Raw genomic sequence first — 19,144 nt, 5'->3', positions numbered from 1 at the left:
TGTACATCATATGTTTTATACATATTTTAATAAACATGACGATATGTATATTTTAATGTTTGAAAAGTGTAAGACTAAAAAGTAAAAAATAAAAAAATATGAGAAAAAAATTTTTATGAAACGCTTTTCTTTAGTTACGAGTGACTAAAATTAAATATATTATAAAAAAAATAAACTAAAAAGCAAAAAATAAAAAAAAATTGAAGAAATCTAACACATTCGTTAAAGAAAAGCGTGGTGCGAAAACCGTTTATTCGATGAAGACGCGCCACGCTTTTCTTTGACGAATGTGTTAGATTTTTTCAATTTTTTTTATTTTTTGCTTTTTAGTTGATTTTTTTTATAATACATAATATGTTTAATTTTAGTCACTCGTAACTAAAGAAAAGCGTTTCTTAAAAATATTTTTTTCATATTTTTTTACTCCCGTACAGGGCCGGCGATAACGGGCCTGCAAGGGATGCACTGCAGGCGGGCGCCCCTGTTTAAGGGGCGCCAAATTGAGCTTTTTCTGCTGGTGCCATACAAAATACTAATTTAAAATAAACCGAAGGGCGCTTATGCTAGTTTTGCAGGCGGGCGCGTTATACCCTAGCGCCGGTACTGCTCCCGTACAAACTTTTGGAGCGGAAACATTGACGCAAAAATCCGCGAATAAACTCAGAGTTACACAGAGAGACATGGTACGTGTGCAACGATGAACGTGAGCTTTCGAAACCACATAACAAACCAACAAATCAGGCAAAGGTCAGGGATTCAAGACGTCATCGAAAGAATCACGACGCTTAGGTTGAACTGGGCACAGCACTTAGCTAGAACGCGAGATGGACATTGACAAGACGAATAATGGAATGGAGGCCCAGAAACTATAAAAGAAGCCGAGGACGACCACCGACTAGATGGACCGACGATATAAAAAAGTAGCGGGAAACTGGCTAAAAGCGGTCCAGTGTAGAGAACACTGGAAAGAACTGAGGGAGGCCTATGTCCAGCAGTGGACGCGATTGGCAGATTGATTCGTATATTTAATAAAAGATTTGACTGTTCAACTACAAGTAGAACCCATAGTACTACACATATTTCTAAGTGGTGAATTCGCTTAAATAAACCTATTTTAAAATAAAATTGGGGCTTAGTCCAAATAAAAATATGAAACGATAAAAAATATTGATGAGAAACTGTTCAAATTCTTCCAATTAAGTAGTCTTTAAGTAGTATTATTGAACATTTAGTATCTCTGTTGAACTTTTGTTTTTAGAAGATAATTATACATCAGGATATAATCATTTTAAAGACCGTAAGTATTTAAGAGGAAACATACTACCTATTTGATTTTGATGGAATGAATGTTTCAAATCGCACCTATATTAGAAAAACGAGCGAAGGTCACACTAGTCATGAATTTACAGAAAACAATACTTATTTGCTAATTGTTTCCACATTGATATAGCACAGGTAGAAGGATCTCTTTAAAAAATTATGTTCAATCGATCTTTGAAAGTGAAAAGGTGAACACGAATTTGAAAAATTAATGATGATGAATAAAATTTTAGTTCTTTTGTTCGTTAGTCTAGGATTTATTGAATGTAGAGGTTAGTACATGATAAAATATTTTAGTTGTTATATCCTAATTTCATATACAAATGACAATATTTTTATGTACAATTTTTTTAATAATTGTTAATCAGCAAGATACATTTAAGGTTTAAATATGTATATTATTTGGTTAATCTAGAAGCTGCCTGTCACATTATGCGGCTTTTTTTTTCTTTGCTTGGCATATTTTCTTTCTTATTTATTATTGTGTTCGTCTGCCTCTTCTTGACCACAATGTATAAATACAATGTACACACATGAATATAATGTAATGTTTTAAATGAATATAAAATAATAATAAAAATATTAAATGAATATAATTCGTTACAAATTAATAATATTCATGGAAAAATTCCAAAATCATGGAGTAAATTTATTTTCTCGCGAATAAGCGAGATTATAATTCATACATATCTACAAAAAAAAATTTATTTGCCAAAAATAAAAACAAAATTATATTTTTGGTATAAAAATTAAATTTCATTGTTGGCATAAATTCTTTATTTCTTTCTCCCTTCCTTTTATTATTCCCATTATTTTTTATTATTCATTATTTATTATTATTATTTTCAATTAGATATGATTATTTTCAATTCCTCGAGTGATTTTTTTTAAGTTTTCCCGCCTCTACTGCTTGCTATATTATTTTTCTTGATCTGCCTCTTTTTCTTTTTACGATGTTCTTTGCTTCGTAGACTTTTCTTGTAATTCTGTTAGGTTGCATTCTCATTAAATGCCGATACCAGTTCATTTGTGTCTTTGCTAGTTCGTTAGTTGCTTAATATGTCCCAGTTTGTTTTTCCAACTATCCTTCTTAAATGTCTTAGCTCCATTGTGTTTATATTTTATCCTGCTCTTATATTTTTCCAGAATTGTCTAGTTTTCACTTGCATAGAGCACAGTCATTGTGTTATATATTTTTATCCTTGTCTCCCGTGTAATTTCCCGTTTTCCCAGTATTGGGTCTAACGCATAGTATAACTTGTTGGATTTGTTTTGAAATTTTGAAAATCAAAAATTTACTATAACTATAACTTTTTCAAAAATAAACTTAAGACTTTGATGTTGCATGAAAAGTTGAGTCGAGTAGTCCTTATAACAAAAAATTTCAAGCCGATTCTTTAATTTATTAATTTAAATTTTATTCAATTTCAACAGAGTTTTTTTGCAATGTTATTGCTCAGAAATAAATCATGATACAGCGATTCTCTCGGAAACACATGAAAGAATAAGAGTTTTCAAAGTGTTTTCAAAGTATTTAGAAAAATCGATAAAAAGTCATTTTTGCCATTGCAAATCATTTTACTAAAGTAGAGTCATTTTTGACCTATAAATAATTTGAATAATTTTGTTAGTATTTACTGTGGACTAAATTTACTTTGGTATTTGAAGCTGGAATTTTTATACAAATTTCCAAAAATAAATTTTTTGTGTAGGTCAATTAGGATCAAAGTTAGTCACTTTTTTTATTTCATCCACAGCTAAATACCCCATTAGCTCTTTTGCAATCCTCCTGGCCCAAAAATTATCTTCATAAAATCGATAGTACCTATACTGTCATCCTATGGATATGGCAAGACTCAAAAGTTCATTGCACCCAATTTTTTTTCATGGTAAATCTAATTTTTAAAGTAAAATGTCACAGAAGACCCGCAGATTTTTTCATAAATTGTAAGTAGGTGTAGGTGTAGGTACCTTCTAGTGTTGCAAAAGGCAGGACTCAGAAAGTCATGGCTGAATCTAATAAATATCTCCTGGTCTATAATGTCTCTTAAAATGTTTTAAATAATGTTCAGGTACTGGTTTTCGACAGTATTTGGATAACTTTTCATATTGTTTTATATGAGCATTGGGTACTTATAACCAATTGTTTTAATACTACCTAAAAACTAACTTGAAAATCTAATAATAATCTTTATAAATTTACGAACCTACAAGGAAACTGAATCTTTAAAATTAAGTTATTAAAAAATGTCCAAAAATAAAACTGTCTCATAGAATTTGTATAAGAGGCACGTTAAAATTTAATTAAAGCTTAAAGTTTGAAATGCGAAAGCGAAACCGAAAGCTTGGCGACAGCTAGTACATTATGTTCAGCAATAGAAAGAAATAGTTCAAAACTGCTTTAATTGCTTTTGCCACCTATTTTCTGACTTCTTCCTTGATATTGTTATCACTTGATAAATTCATTCCAATGTATTTTAATTTTGTGAATTTCTCTGCCATTTTTGTCTCTATTTATTGCTTGTACCTTCAGGGCCCCCGCAAGGCTGAGCGGCGCCCGCGTGCGGCACATATTTTAGCGCTCTTAATTTTTTATTTTTGACGAGCTCTTGCTATGAGTACGTGCTCTTCAGATAAAACTATCCACCTTAAATAACTTTTGAAGCAGTGATTTAAAAAAAAACGCAAAACACGTCAAATAATACTTGAAGGGGGAGACATTATGCCATATTTAAGCTTGCCGGGAAAGGCACCCTCTCACCCCCCGTATCATACTTTATTTTTTTTTTAATTACTACCCTCTTTTTTATTTTATATTTGGATTCTCCTCTTTGTACTGATTTCAAAAATGTATATCCCTTGATGGTTAAAGTGATTAGTTTATGAGAAAAATAAATACAAAAGCAGCAAAACTGGATTGAAAAAAATTATTTTTTTAAAAATTTTATTACATACAAACATGGAAGATCCGGTCCTGGTAGACAAATTGTGAGGTTGATTAACGTCTGTTCCGTGAATAATCCAATTTCCATTGGAATTACGAATAGATAAATCGCCAAGTTAACACAGTGTGTAAATAAAAGTACAAGTGCACTAGTGAGTGAAAATAAATCGTCCAAAGCATCGAAAAAGTAAGATCTCTCCATTATTTACTGTAAACAGGTATTTTAGAGGCCAATAATTATTCGAACAATATAAATAAAATAAAACCACTGATAAGAAATTCAAGTTTTGATGGGTCAAACAGACTTGATTTCTTTTCGCAGTGCAGAGTCTGACTTAATAAAATAAATCTAAAATAGTACGAGAATTAAAAATAAATAATTTTAATTTTTACGGTGATTACGAACTGGCTTAAAGTTAATTTCTAAATTAAGTTTATAGATTGTGTCTAATATAGGTTTATTTTTAAACTAACCTTATATTTATATTGTATTCTATACAGATTTTTCTAATTGTAACATTTAGCGGGGCACTCTTAGAAAATGGAAAGAAAGGATAATGACACAGGAAGTGAAACCGATGACGAAATGAAACGCAAAAGAGAAAACTTGGATGATTGTTTTAATAGAAGTAACATTACAAAACGGTCACCAAGCAAATCAGGCAACGAAAAAAAGGAAGACATGGAAAATGTTATGATTACGATGATGAGAAAGCTCATGAATAAAAATGATGAAATGCTTCAGGAAATAAAACAAATAAGAAAAGAACAACAACAAACCAATAAAGAGTTAATGGATGTAAAAGTAGAGAATCAAAAACTAAAAAAAGAAGTAAAATTGTATAAGATGAAAGAATGGAGCAACTGGAGAAATTTAGCAAAAAGAAAAGCTTGATCGTAACTGGGTTAAAAGTACAAACAAATGATGATAAGAAATTAAAAGAAGAAATGGAAAATTTCATAGCCCAAGAGTTGCAAACACAAATAAAACTAAGAAGTGCAACAAAAATAGGAGAAACAGTATGCGCAATAGAGACAGAAACTTTCACGGATAAAATGGAAATCCTAAACAAGAAAAGTAAACTAAAACAGCATAAAGACCGTATCTATATAAACAACGATTTGACATCGAAAGAAAAAGAAATACAAAAGGAAATAACTAAAATAGCAAAGGAAGAAAGAAGCAAAGGTAAGCAAACGAAAATCGGCTACAAGAAATTAATAGTAAATGGCAAAATCTGGATATGGGACGAGGAGAGAGAACAGCTGATAGAAAATTCAAAAAACTAATAAACGAAGAACAGCGGCTAAAATATGGTATTGACATGGCAAAAAAAGGAATAACGACTTTGGAAAATGAGGAAAAAAACGATACAAATAAGGAAAAACCTGAGGAAATAATAAAAATTGGAACCTGGAATGTACGAAGTACGTACGAAGAGGGTGCCTTAAAAAATTTAGATAATATTATAGAGAATTACAAAGTAGACATCCTGGCCTTACAAGAAACAAAACAGTTGGGAACTGAAATAGTCAAAATAGGGAAAAGAACCTTTTTTAAGAGTGGCGGGACAAACAGATATTTTGGAGTTGGATTTATGGTGACAGAAAAAATAAGTAAATTAGTTATAGACTTCCAAGCAATATCAGATAGAATATGTTATTTAAGAATAAGAGGAAAGTACAGAAAAATTAGCATCATTAATGCACATGCCCCCACTGAAGAAAAAGACCTAGAAACCAAGACAGAGTTCTATGAGAAGCTAAGTAATTTGATGGATAAAATTCAGAAATATGACATAAAGATAATCGTAGGAGATATGAATGCCAAAATAGGAAGAGAAGAGATTTACAGAAGTATAACGGGTGGAAAAAGTTTGCATAAGGAATCAAACGAAAATGGGAAAAAATTAATTGAATTTGCAACAGAAAATAAAATGAAAATTGTAAGCACAAGATTTTACCATAAGGATATTCATAAGATAACTTAGATATCTCCAGATGGAAGGACAAAAAACCAGATAGACCACGTATTAATAGAAAGTAAACATATCAGAGCAATTACCGATTCCAGAAGCTACAGAGGGGCAGATACCAATAGCGATCATATTCTAACGATAGCCAAACTTAAACAAGAGCTGCCAAGATACCCAAGAACAACAAAAGAAAGATTAACATACAAGATAGAATTACTTAAAGAAGAAAAAACGGCAAACAGATTTGTGGCAGAGATAAATAAAAGACTTCGTTACCCCACCGCAGAAGATATTGATGAAGAATGGAGGAATATACAGATAGCGATGACAGAAGCAACGGAACTATGTCTAGGAAAAGTACAAGCAGAGAAACGAAGAGACTGGTTTGACGAGGATTGTAAAATAGCATTGATACGTAGAAATAAAGCAAAAATAGAAAAAGACAAAAATAATACACAGGATACTACAGAAAAATATAAAATAGCAAGAAGAGAAGTAAAACAAATCTGCAGAAAAAAGAAAAGAGAACATCTTGACAAACAGTTGAAAACAATAGAAGAATCATACATAAACAAGGAAATAAGAAATTTCTACCAAGAAGTAAAAAAATCCCGAGAAACTGCAAAGAGTAAAACAAGTTATTGTAGAAGTAAAGACGGTGTGCTTTTAGGAGAAACAACAGAAAAATTGAACAGATGGGCGGAGTATTTTGAAGAACTATTAAATGCAAATAAACAAGCAGAACCCCAGGAAATAAAACAACATGAACAGGATAACACAGAACAACAACGTGAAGAAGAACCTACACTACAAGAAGTAAAAGAAGCAATATTGAAGCAAAAAAATAACAAAAGCGCAGGAGAAAGCGGAATTCCGGCAGAGATTTTTAAAGCAGGAGGAGAAAAGCTGCAAGAAAAAATTTTCCGACTAATATTAACAGTCTGGAAAAAAGAGGAAATGCCGCAACAATGGAACAATGCACTCATCTGTCCAATCTACAAAAAAGGTGATGAAACAAGTTGCGAAAATTATAGAGGAATATCGCTATTAGAAGTGGCCTATAAAATACTTGCAAAAATCATCCGAAATAGATTGCAAAAGGAGGTAAATAAGATCATTGGAGAATACCAAGGAGGTTTTAGACCAGGAAGATCAACAACAGATCAAATATGTTTATTAAAACTAATACAGAACAACAGCTACGAACAAAATTTGGGGATTTGGGATAAACCAATTGAATAACTGTTAAACTATTTGACCAATTGCTTTGAAATTTAAAATATAATTTAAGCACAAGTCTCAGCATTACGTGTAATAAGAAGGCTCTAACTTAATTTTTACATAAGTTATGAACATTTATAAAATCTCAAAATTTATGACTTATTTTGCAATTTTGCGATGTTGTTCATTGACTTTAAACAGGCTTACGACTCAGTAGACCGAGATATGCTATATGAAGCAATGAGATCCTTGGGTATTTCAGGAAAGCTGGTTAAATTAGTGAGAATGACGCTCAACAATACAAAAAACAGGATAACACTGGAAGGAAATTTTTCAAAACAATTCACAGTGAATAAAGGACTGAAACAGGGTGACCCTCTATCTACAGACTTATTTAACTTGGTACTAGAGCACATAGTAAGAAGGATAAAAATTAGTACAAGCGGTACCATATTTAACAACACACAGCAGTTTATAGCTTACGCTGATGATCTAGTCATCCTAACAAGAACAAAGGAACATCTCCAAAAAATATTCCAAAAGTTCGAAGCGGAAGCAAAAAGGTATGGATTAAGAATCAACCAAGGAAAAACACAATACATGGTAATGAAAGGAGATATAAATAAAGAGGATAACTATATAAAAATGAAAGGAGAAGGAGATGAATATAAATTTAAGGAAGTAGCAGAATTCGAATACCTGGGAGTGACTGTAACCAGTACTGGAAGGGAAGAAAAAGAAATAGATAAAAGATTATTGAAGGGAAGTCGAGTTGTGGGTGCCTTAAGCACGATATTAAAAGCAAAAAATGTATCAATAAACGCGAAAATCAGAATGTATGAAACGATAATACGGCCCACAGTGTTGTATGCGAGCGAAACGTGGGTAATGAATCAACAAGAGGAGAAGAAGATACAGATATGGGAAAGGAAGGTCCTGAGAAAAATTTTTGGAGGTATACAGATAGCGGAGAAAACCTGGAGGAGACTAACAAATGAAGAAGTAATGAGGATGTATGGGAGACCAAAAATAACGACAAAAATACGAGCCCAAAGAGTTAGATGGCTGGGACATCTGACGAATGTCAGAAACTAGAAACGTCAAACGAATATTGAATGACAGAGCATTGGGAAAAAGGAGACGAGGTCGCCCAAGGAAGAGATGGTTAGAGGCTGCAGAGAGGGATTTGGAAGGAATCGGGGTGAAGGACTGGAGAAAGAGTGCAGAGGACCGAAAAGAATGGAGAAATATTATCCAGAATTTAGAAGCCGTAGGCCTATAAGGCCTGTTAGCGCTGTTATATATACATACAAACATTTAGAATGAACATTTCACTACCAAAAATTTTAACAATAATTATTCAAAATGACTTTTCAAAGTTTGAATAATTTTTGTTAAAATTTTTGGTAGTGAAATGTTCAGTCTAAATGTTATAAAATTGTTAAAAATAAAAAAAATAAAATAATTTTTATTCAATCCAGCTTTCTTACTTTTGTATTTATTTTTCTCATAAACTAATCACTTTAAGCATCAAGTGTTATACATTTTTGAAATCAGCACAAAGAGGAGAATCCAAATATGAAATAAAAAGGGGGTAGTAATTTAAATATAAAATATATATACATAAAAAAATAAGGGATGATACCTACGGGGGGTGAGAGGGTAACTTTCCCGGCAAGCTTAAATATGACATAATATCTCCCGCTTCAATTATTATTTGACGTGTTTTTGTGTTTTTTCTAAAAATTAGTGGTTCCAAAGTTATTTGGTGGATAATTTTATCTGAAGAGCACTATATACCTAATATTGTCAAACCAGATAATCTTTCCTCTACCATAGTAGACCTCAAAATAATTTTTAATTAAAAAATAATTTTTAATAACAGACACAGTTAAAGTGAAATGAATTCTATCATAATATAATATCATAACCAGGCATTATGTCAAATCTACTATTTAACGAACTTAGTACTTGATCATTATTCTAATACTGTCTATTTGCTATGTTAAAGGTATCATTATCTGCTATATCTGTAAGATTCTCACAAATTTTAATTATATGAAATTTGAATAGCTTTATAGCTTTTATTCTACTCGACCATTTTGTATCACTTTTAGAGGTTTTAGATTTAATTCAGGAACATGAATTTTATAATACTCCTTCTATTTGTGGAGAAAGAGAAACATACGTAAAATTCTACCCTTATCATACATGCATATTGGCACCGTTACCAAACCCTTGACCCCTAGTGTTTTTTATACTTAAGGGCGTAGGAGCAAAATTTCGCAACAATGTGTTTTAAACGCATTATTTTTTTTCGAATGCTGAGAAAAATAATAAGTATTTTTAAAAAATTTTAACGCGGAATGAATCATTACGTTATTACCGAGGGCCGAAAGGCCCTTAGGATAACAAAAAAGTTTTCTCTTTTTTTCTCAGCCCTGTAACTTATTCAAACAAATATTATAGAAGTTTTCAGAGACTTTCGACCATCGGTAATATTGCAATCTTTTATTCTGCGTTTAAATTTTTCAAAAGTACTTATTAGTTTTCTCAGGATTCGAAAAAAATTAATAATGCATTTAAAACACATTTTAGCGAAATTTTGCGCCCTTAAATTTAAATTTTGTAATGTTCAACTACAAAATTAAATAGTTCTTCCCCTGTAGTGTCCAATATTAGGTAAAAAAGCTAAAAAACTCTCTTGTATTTCAACTTTTTTTTAGAATTATCGTTTAATACTACATATCGCAAACTTAGGCTTGTTTGCTTTTTATGACAGGAATCTGGGATAAAGTCCATAATTATTGAATAATATTTGGAACTGTCCACCATACCGTCCATACCCAATATTATTTTTTACTTTAGAAGACATTAATTCTATCATTTACGGATAATGCAAAATAGGTATTCTGATATAATATTATTTTAAATATAAAATAATAGTAATAATTATTAACACCAAATCTAAGATAAAATTTTAATTATTTTTTGAGTAATAACACAATATTTGATTTTTGAGATTTCTCTCGATGTTCATGAAAAAATTGAAATTAAAATTGTATAAAAGATCATTATCTCATTTAAAATAAATATTTCTTATTTGCCAAACCTTCAGTTAGGCGCCCTTTTGGGGTTACCCCCCGCGTGCGTCGCACGCGATGCACGCTCTGTTACAGGGGCCCTGTAGTACCTTATTGATTATTTTAGCATTACTAGACTTTTTCGAAAATAAAATTTTGATCCTATAGATTATATCCGTCTGTCTGTCCGTCCATTTATCTCTTCAGTCTTTGAATTCTGACAGTAAAACTTGTAACTTATGCATCTAAGACATGGACTACATCAAAAAAACAGCAAGAAATGCTATTAGTTTGGGAGCGAAAAGCGCTGAGCAAAATTCTTGATGGGAAGAACGTAAACGGTCAATGGATGCGAAGAACAAACAAGGAGCTATCAGAGCTTTATCAAGAACCTAATATACTAGCAGTAACAAGAGCTTAAAGAATTAGATGGCTGGGTCACGTCCACAGAATTAGTTCAGCGATAGTCCCAAAAATGGTAATATCTAGTGCGTTGGTAGGAAGAAGGAGAAGTGGAAGACCGAAGTCAAGATGGAGCATTGAGGTCAAAGAAGACATGACAAGACTTAACATAACCAACTTGAAAAGGAAAACTAACGATAAGCGAGAATGAAAGAGAATATTACACCAAGCCATGGGCCTGCTAAGCCTGTGTAGTGCTCATATATTATTAAAACTTGTAAACTACGATATACAGTGAGGACGTTTGAGTTGGAATAAATTCATTCCCTCGAGAAGGGGCAAATTTGTAGAAAAATCCTGAGATAGGTAGATTTTTATTTTTAAATTATGACGTTTTGGCATATATATCATACTAGTGACGTCAGCCGTCTGGGCGTGATGACGTAATCGCTGATTTTTTAAATGAGAGTATGGGTTGTGTGATAGCTCACTTCAAAGGTAATTCAATCTCTATTCAGTAGTATAAACAATATCCTCATTATTTATACAGGGTGGCCAAATTTTTTTTAATTAAACTAATTGAGACAAAAAGAAGAATGTATGTATATATATATATTATCGGTTTACAACGTTCTCCGTCTTCCCTCGCCATTCCTCTCTGTCCGCACATTGATCTACTTGCAGACCTCTTTCATCCATGGCTTTGTTTATTCCTGCCTGCCAACTTTTCCTCGGTCTACCTCTTCTTCTTCTACCTTGCGGTTTCCAGTTTTGTATTTGTTTTGGGAAAACCCAAAACAAATAGAATGAATGTAATTTATTTAATTCGAAATATATTTTACTGTTGTCCGAAAAGAGGAAAAAAATGTTTATTGGATAAATAAATATTATTTTTCGCTTAAATTCAACATAAAATCTGCCACCCACCTGCCTCTTAGCAATTTGAACAATTAATTTAAGTGAAAAGCAATGTCTATTTTCCAAATTAACATTTTTTTCTGTTTGCGGACAGCAGCAAAATGTATTTTGCATTAAATAAATTACATACATTCTTCTTTTTGTTTCAGTTAATTTAATTCAAAAAAAAATTTTTTGGCACCCCTGTATAAATAATTGGGTTCTTGTTTATATTGCTGAATAGAGAATTAACCCTTCAAATGAGCTGTCACACAACCCCTACTCTCATTTAAAAAAAATCTTCGATTGCGTCATCACTCCCAGATGGATGACGTCACTAGTATGATATATATGCCAGAAAATCATAATTTAAAAATAAAAATCGAACTGTCTCAGGATTTCTCTCCAAATTCGCCCATTCTCGAGAAATTATTCCAACTCAAACGTCCTCACTGTATATTATATTGAACTACGATACTTATGTTGATAACGTATTCTTCATCAACGTGCTAAAATACGTCTAAAATCATGTCTTGGTTAACTTCCGGGCATAAAAATGTTTCACTTCTTCTGAAAGTTTTTGTTGACTTCCGGTTTTTTTATCTTTTTAGATTTATTTATATGTATCTACTTTACGTACGGATTAAAAATTTTGAAGATAAAGGCAGTTTTTTGAACGTCAGAAAAAGCAGATAAAAATTTTGAACTGTTATTTGATTAACTTAAACATACAATTATTAATGCGTCTTCCCCTTTAACATAATTAACACGAAGAATTTCTGGTATCGTTCCTTGTTCAGAGCAACAGCAGAGTTATTTTAGGTAAGTGATATTTTTTGGCAAAAGAGAATTAACAAAAAAGTTACAGCAATGATGGTAAAACAAGCAATTAGACTTCTATGACGCAACTCCTATGCGTGCCTATGCTTTCACCCAACATTACCGGAAGTAAAACCGAATGTATTTGAACTATTCGTGTAACTTTGCGTCGTTTTTTATACGACTTTTTTACGAGTCATTTTCGCCAAATTTCCAGTGATAACTTTTTAACCGAAAATGGCATCAAAACCGGAACTAAAAATTTGAGCTCCTCTTTTTAATATAACTTTTTACGCGGAAATAATATAAAGACCGGAAGTATATGTATTTGTTCTCGTCTTGCTAAGGCGCTTTGAATAATATTTCGCTTGTACTATTTAGGCGACTTTAAAACAGTAGGTACCTACTTCCGGTTGCAACTCTGGAATCGGAAGTCCAAGGGTTTGTGTTATAAGCTCTAATTTGACACTTTATTTGTCATTCTATCTGTTCTAATAATGAAATAGTTGTGTTTATCGACAGACAGACATACATACATAAATCAAGGCTTTCATATTTTAATATTGTAAAATAGGTGAACACAACAACTTTTTATATTCATGATTTCTTATACTTTTTTTTTCTAATTTTCTGATCATTGTAATTTACAGAAATGCATCCCATAAAACCCGACACAGATATGTGCTTCGATTCATATATAGATGTTCAACCAATCAACCTTAGTAACTTAACAAAAGCCTGCGTAGAACCGTTTCCAGAAATAAACAATTGTCCAGGTATAGGTCTTTTCACGGATGAAGTGATTCTTCTAGATTGTGACATATCCGGTAACAAACGTACCGAACCTCTTAAAACTGGATGTTACACACTGATTAAAAAAGATTCCACAGAAGAAGTTATTTGTCAAAGATACAATAGGAAGAAAATGTGTGAAATGCTGAAGACGCCTTCAAACTTAGCCATTGAAGTTTATTGCCAGAGAAGTTCCAGAAGTATCGTTAATGTAGAAAGGATCAAAATCGTACCATAAATTAAGACTGTTATTATTTTCATAGTGTATGAATTTGTGAATAATATATTAAATTATTTAATAAATTGACTTTTTCATTATATTGTATTTAATAATTAAACCAGTTATAAGCCTGCTTTCTATTTATAAGTTACTGAAAATTTTGGTTCGACCAGTAAAATTCTTTTAAGGGGATGGGTACGTATTTTTGGCTGCAATGCTATTCAAATGGGGATTTTTTTTTCGAATCCTGAAAAAACTAATAAGTATTTTTGAAAAATTGAATCGCAGAATGAAAGATTATGTTATTAGCGAGGGCCGAAAGTCCCTGAGAACTTCTATAATGTTTATTTTAATAAGTTACAGGGGTGAAAACTAAGAGAAAATTTAGTGTGATTTTTAATTTCAAATATCTCATTCAAAATAAACTTTTTATTTATCCTAAGGGACTTTTGGCCCTCGGTAATAATTTAGTCTTTCATTCTGCGTTTAAGTGTGAATTCTACTACACGTAATTTGCCGTGTAAAGACAGAAAAAGTAGGGATAGTCGTAAAATATTTGCGAATTATGTACCGATATGGCCCTAATTTAAAGAAAAATTTGCCATAGATATTTTAGGCAATAATAAACTCAATTATTACTTTTGTTGTATTATATTTCCAATATTCTTTCAATAAAAAAAATATTAACATCGGACAAATTTGGGACTTCAATTAGATTTAGATATTTAATAATAAAAGTTTGAAATCCGCCAATAATTACTGGATTATTCTTGTTGATTAATGTTTGTTGTAAACTATATTCATACATAAATCCCGTAAATATAAATTCTAAAATTGTCATTATTTTACCGATCTATAAATAGGACACTGGTACTTATGAAACTGTGCAGTATGTATTTCAGTATTCAGTCGAATACGAATCTGTGCATAAGTCGTATTTTTTTAATTTTGCATTTTTTTATTTTTATAAAAAGTTTTATAGAAAGCTTATTCGATTCGGCTATAAATTTTAGTTTTTTTGTGAAAGTAGCAGATACTGTTATGATTCGACTTTTATACTGGCAAAACAATCTCTAAGAAGATGCAAATCTTTGACCTTAGGATCAAGAGTAGTAATTATGTTGAATTGGACTTCTGAATCTGCAAGCCTCTGAGTATTTTTTAATAATTTATTTAGTAGCAGATTTTTTTCATTTCATTTACAAACATGTAGGGGAAAGTTGGATAAAACGGGATAGTCGGATAAAACGGGATACCTAGCCTAGAGACCCAACCAATGGTGCTATCAATCAGACAACGACGGAAACTTGTTATCAGTCGTCATTTTAACATTCTCAGTTCGTTTTACCTCGATGCCACTATTTGATGAAAAGTTGTTGTGTTTAGAATTGTTTGACTCTATTTTTGAAGATATTCTTCTTTAGCGACGAATCGATTGAGGGTAAAATTGTACATCAACCACGCGCCTGCGCACACTGACAGTATGTAGTTCATTGCTAATCCTTCAATATAGGTATGTATGACAATGTATGTATCTGTAACCGTGCAAATAAGTCATTAAAAGAATATATTAGTGGTTTTAGGAAATGTATTATTTATTATAATTCTTGTGTTTTTGGATTTGTGTTTCCCTGTAGTAAAATAATAAAATATGTAAGCATAACATGTTTACAGTTTGTCGCCGTGTAGTGTAATTATATCCGAAACTTACATGCCAATTCAAGTGGCTCGATGGCGTAGTTGGCAGAGCGGTGGGACAGAGAACGGAAGCACACGGAAGGTCGTGGGTTCTAATCCTAGACGATTCATACTTTTTTTATTTTTCGTTATTTTAATAAAAATTTTTTGGAAGTGGTAGATAAGAAAGTTAGTTTAATTTTTAAATAAAATACAAATAATCTGTTAAGTATATTTACTTCGTTTAAATTACCTATATAATAGAAGAATATATTCTTACGTGCGTACAAAGTACACACACATTCTTTTTTTTTGATACTTTGTACTTTTAAGTGCGTTGTTTCCTACATTATACTGAATACATATATAAAAATATAATTCCGGTGATTATAACATTTAATTAAGCAGTCATTAACGAATATTCTCATGTGTAGTCTACCTAATTTTACTTTCACATTTAGGCAGCAGCCATTTTTGTTTTGAAAAATGTCCGAGTTTGACAAAACGGGACACTTATAAGTTGGATAAAATGGGATACAGTTTCTTATCCCGTTTTATCTACCTATTTATTTGTTGGCCTATTAATTTTTTAAATAGAGATATGAAGCGTTTTCTCATACCGCAGAGAAGAACAACATATTTTTATGTGACTTTTGTTCTGATATACGTACCTAGTCCTAAATAAAAGGTCTTATTTCCCATTTTGCCACAAAACATAAAAAACGCCTATTTTTAAGTTTTTGACTACTGAAGATATTATTCTTTCAAGAGTAAATTTTACTATACAGTTTAATGTCTACTTAATTTAGACATAAATTTAAGTTTTAGATAATTTTATACAAAAAATTAAATATTATAAACCTATCCCGTTTTATCCAACCGTGGTTGGATAAAACGGGATGTGTAGGACTTTAATAAATATTTTTTTTTACTATTTTCCAGTTCTTAAAAATAGCTAAAGATATGTGTTTTGTGTGCTGCAATAAATGTTACACCTATAAAAAATAATATTATGATAATTTCTTTAACATATTTTCCGTAGTAAAAGTAAACAAGAATGGTATCCCGTTTTGTCCAACTCTCCCCTAAATACAGAACAACAGGAACCTTACGGGAAAACTTTGCATACAAAACCTCTTGGTAAAGAAGCTCGAGGATCATACGATTCTCGCTTTGATGAAAATGGAGAAATATTTTTTGTAGAATCGAACGACAATAGGGCTTTTCATTCACAGTCATTTGTTTCGAGCTACTGTCATATGTCGTGTTATCCGTGTATGTTAATATTATACACAGATTTTACAACATATGACAGAAGCTCGAAACAAATGACAATCGATGAAAAGCCCTATAAGTGTGTAACTGTAGTATCCAATTTTGATAATATATAAGCTCCCGCACAAGTTAGTAGATGGAATCACAGGCTAAAAGGAAAACGTTTATTTCTTAATGGAAAGTAGGAACGTAGTCATAAATATAGTCATAGCAGGAATGGATCAACTACTGGTTTGTTGGAAAATACGCCACTAAAATCACAGCTAAGGAGTGATTTTGGCCAATATTCATAATACTTATTGATACGACATTAGTAAATTCGTGGCTTCTCTAAAAACGAGTCAATAAGTTAAATATTACTTCATTAGATTTTCGTCGATCTGTAGCAGTTCCCTATCTAAATTATTATACTCTTAGTATAAAAAATATAGTAAAAAGATCGAGAAGAGGAACATCTATAGCATATACGGTTATGGTTATACGGTCATAAAATTCGATAGGGGACAAAACTTGATGAAGAAACGAAAAGAGCAGAGTTCATGTTCAAAATTGTAAAGCCAAACCACTAATATAAATATTGTGCATAAGGGACCATTCAAGTATTACGTAACGCAGGTTGGGGGGGGGGCGGTCAAAAATCTTCAAAAATTGCGTTACGTAATAGTTAAACGCCCATTACAGTGCGTTACGTAGGGGGAGTGGGGGTCAAAAATCTTCAAAAATCGCGTTACGTAATACTTGAACGCTTCCTAATGTAGTGTAACATATTTTAAAAATTGGTTTACACATTATCATAAAACTACTTTTATCAGACGCAAATAAAACTGTTATAATTCCCATAACTCTTTTTGACTCATTCATACATAGGTACTTGCAATTATGACAGCACTAACGCCCAGTGATATATTTATACGGCGACGTGTCAAAATTCAAAAATGTAAGTATATAAAACAATTTCACGAGTATTTCCATATTACAAACAATATTAGGTAGTGATAATTATACAGGGTGTCAAGAAACTCTACCGACAAACGAAGACAGGATATTCCTTATATAATTTTAAGACATTTTAACCCAATTCATCTAGTCCGAAAATGCTTCGTAAGGATGCTAGAGCTCTTTGAAGATGGCGTCTTGTAATTAGTTTTTCTTAAATACCTCCATAACGCTTCTATTTAGAAAAACAAAAATTGGTACACATATTTATCTTCCAGAGATAAATCGATTTCATCCATTGTGAATTTCTAGTACCGGTCACATGCGTCTGTTTTGGGTAGTGCATTGGTTATTTTTTGTCCCTAACTTTTAAGCATTTTTAATACTGGATTATTATATTGTGAGATATTCTAGTACTAAAAGGTACTCTTGATTTAAGTCGGTAGGACACACCGTTTTCTAGAAAAATCGATTTGAAAATTTTTCATTTTTTGAATTTGAAAAAAAATTGAAATTTTTTTTCAATAAAAGCGGTGTATTTTACCAACTAATAGCAAGAGTAACTTTTAGTACTTTTAGAAAGTTGGAAGCAGGCTATCGAGAGGATTCCAAATTAGCAAAGGCCTAAAACAAGGGTGCTGCCTTTCACCGACATTATTTAAGATCTACCTCGAACAAACTCTAAAACTTTGGAAACGCAAATGCAAAAACATGGGATTACCGATCAGCAACAATACAATATACACTTTGTCATTTGCAGACGACCAACTTGTACTAGCGCAAGACTACGATGATATAGAATATATGACAAGGAAATTAATAGAGGAGTACAAAAAAGGTGGTTTGGAAATAAACATAAAGAAGACCGAATATATGTGTATCGGTGGGACACAGCAGGACCTTACACTGGGGAATGGCGAAATTATTAAACATTGCGACGCATATAAATACCTTGGTATGACCATCACACAAGAAGGAAGCGTAGACCGGACGATAGAAGAAAGAAACAACCAGGGAAGAAAAGCAATTACCCTTCTCAATAGCATCCTCTGGGACCAGTCAATATCAAACAACAACAAACATAGAATATACAATACAATTGTTAAGAGTATAATCACTTACAGCAGTGAAGTATGGCAAATAAAAGAAAGATACAAGAGAAAACTTGAAGCAACAGAAATGGATTTCTGGAGGCGCTCAGCAGGAAAATCAAGATTAGAAAGGGTAACCAACAACAGAATTAGGGAAATAATGAATTTGAAACACACAATAGTAGATGACATTAGTACCAAACAGCTTAGATGGTATGGACACGTACAAAGAATGTCCGAAGAACGACTCCCGAAACAAATCCTAACGTGGACCCCTCATGGTAGACGAAAAAGAGGAAGACCCCGCCTGAGTTGGAGAGAAGGCATAAATCGAGAAATGAGAGAAAGAGAATTGGATGAAGACCTTTGGATGGACCGAAGTGAATGGCGACTAGGCATCGGAAGACGTAGGAGAACGTTTTAAAACCGATATATATATATATATATATATATATATATATATATATATATATATATATATATATATATAT

General features: G+C 31.9%; 1 protein-coding gene across 2 annotated transcripts; it reads left to right on the top strand.

Annotated features, from left to right (window-relative positions):
* The first annotated feature begins 1,423 nt into the window (after positions 1-1,423).
* LOC114329173 (uncharacterized) lies at positions 1,424-13,772 on the top strand. Of its 2 annotated transcripts, none has more exons than XM_028278195.2 (2): positions 1,424-1,592; positions 13,313-13,772. In XM_028278195.2, the coding sequence occupies exons 1-2, from the start codon at positions 1,532-1,534 to the stop codon at positions 13,690-13,692; spliced, it is 441 nt and encodes a 146-aa protein (XP_028133996.2). In that variant the 5' UTR covers positions 1,424-1,531; the 3' UTR covers positions 13,693-13,772. The 2 variants fall into 2 exon arrangements, with proteins under 2 accessions (XP_028133996.2, XP_028133997.2); XM_028278196.2 differs by lacking the exon at positions 1,424-1,592 and adding an exon at positions 12,515-12,665.
* The last annotated feature ends 5,372 nt before the right edge of the window (positions 13,773-19,144 follow it).

This window comes from Diabrotica virgifera, chromosome 2 (genome assembly GCF_917563875.1).
Source record: "Diabrotica virgifera virgifera chromosome 2, PGI_DIABVI_V3a".
In the NCBI taxonomy this organism is placed as follows: Eukaryota; Metazoa; Arthropoda; class Insecta; order Coleoptera; family Chrysomelidae; genus Diabrotica; species Diabrotica virgifera.
This window is presented reverse-complemented; position numbering and strand designations above follow the sequence as displayed.

Bases quoted from the DNA above. Each gene is read 5' to 3' on its own strand.
- LOC114329173 (XM_028278195.2), top strand. From the start codon at position 1,532: ATGATGATGAATAAAATTTTAGTTCTTTTGTTCGTTAGTCTAGGATTT. The intron at 1,593-13,312 runs GTTAGTACATGA...TGTAATTTACAG, and splicing joins AGGATTTATTGAATGTAGAG to AAATGCATCCCATAAAACCC.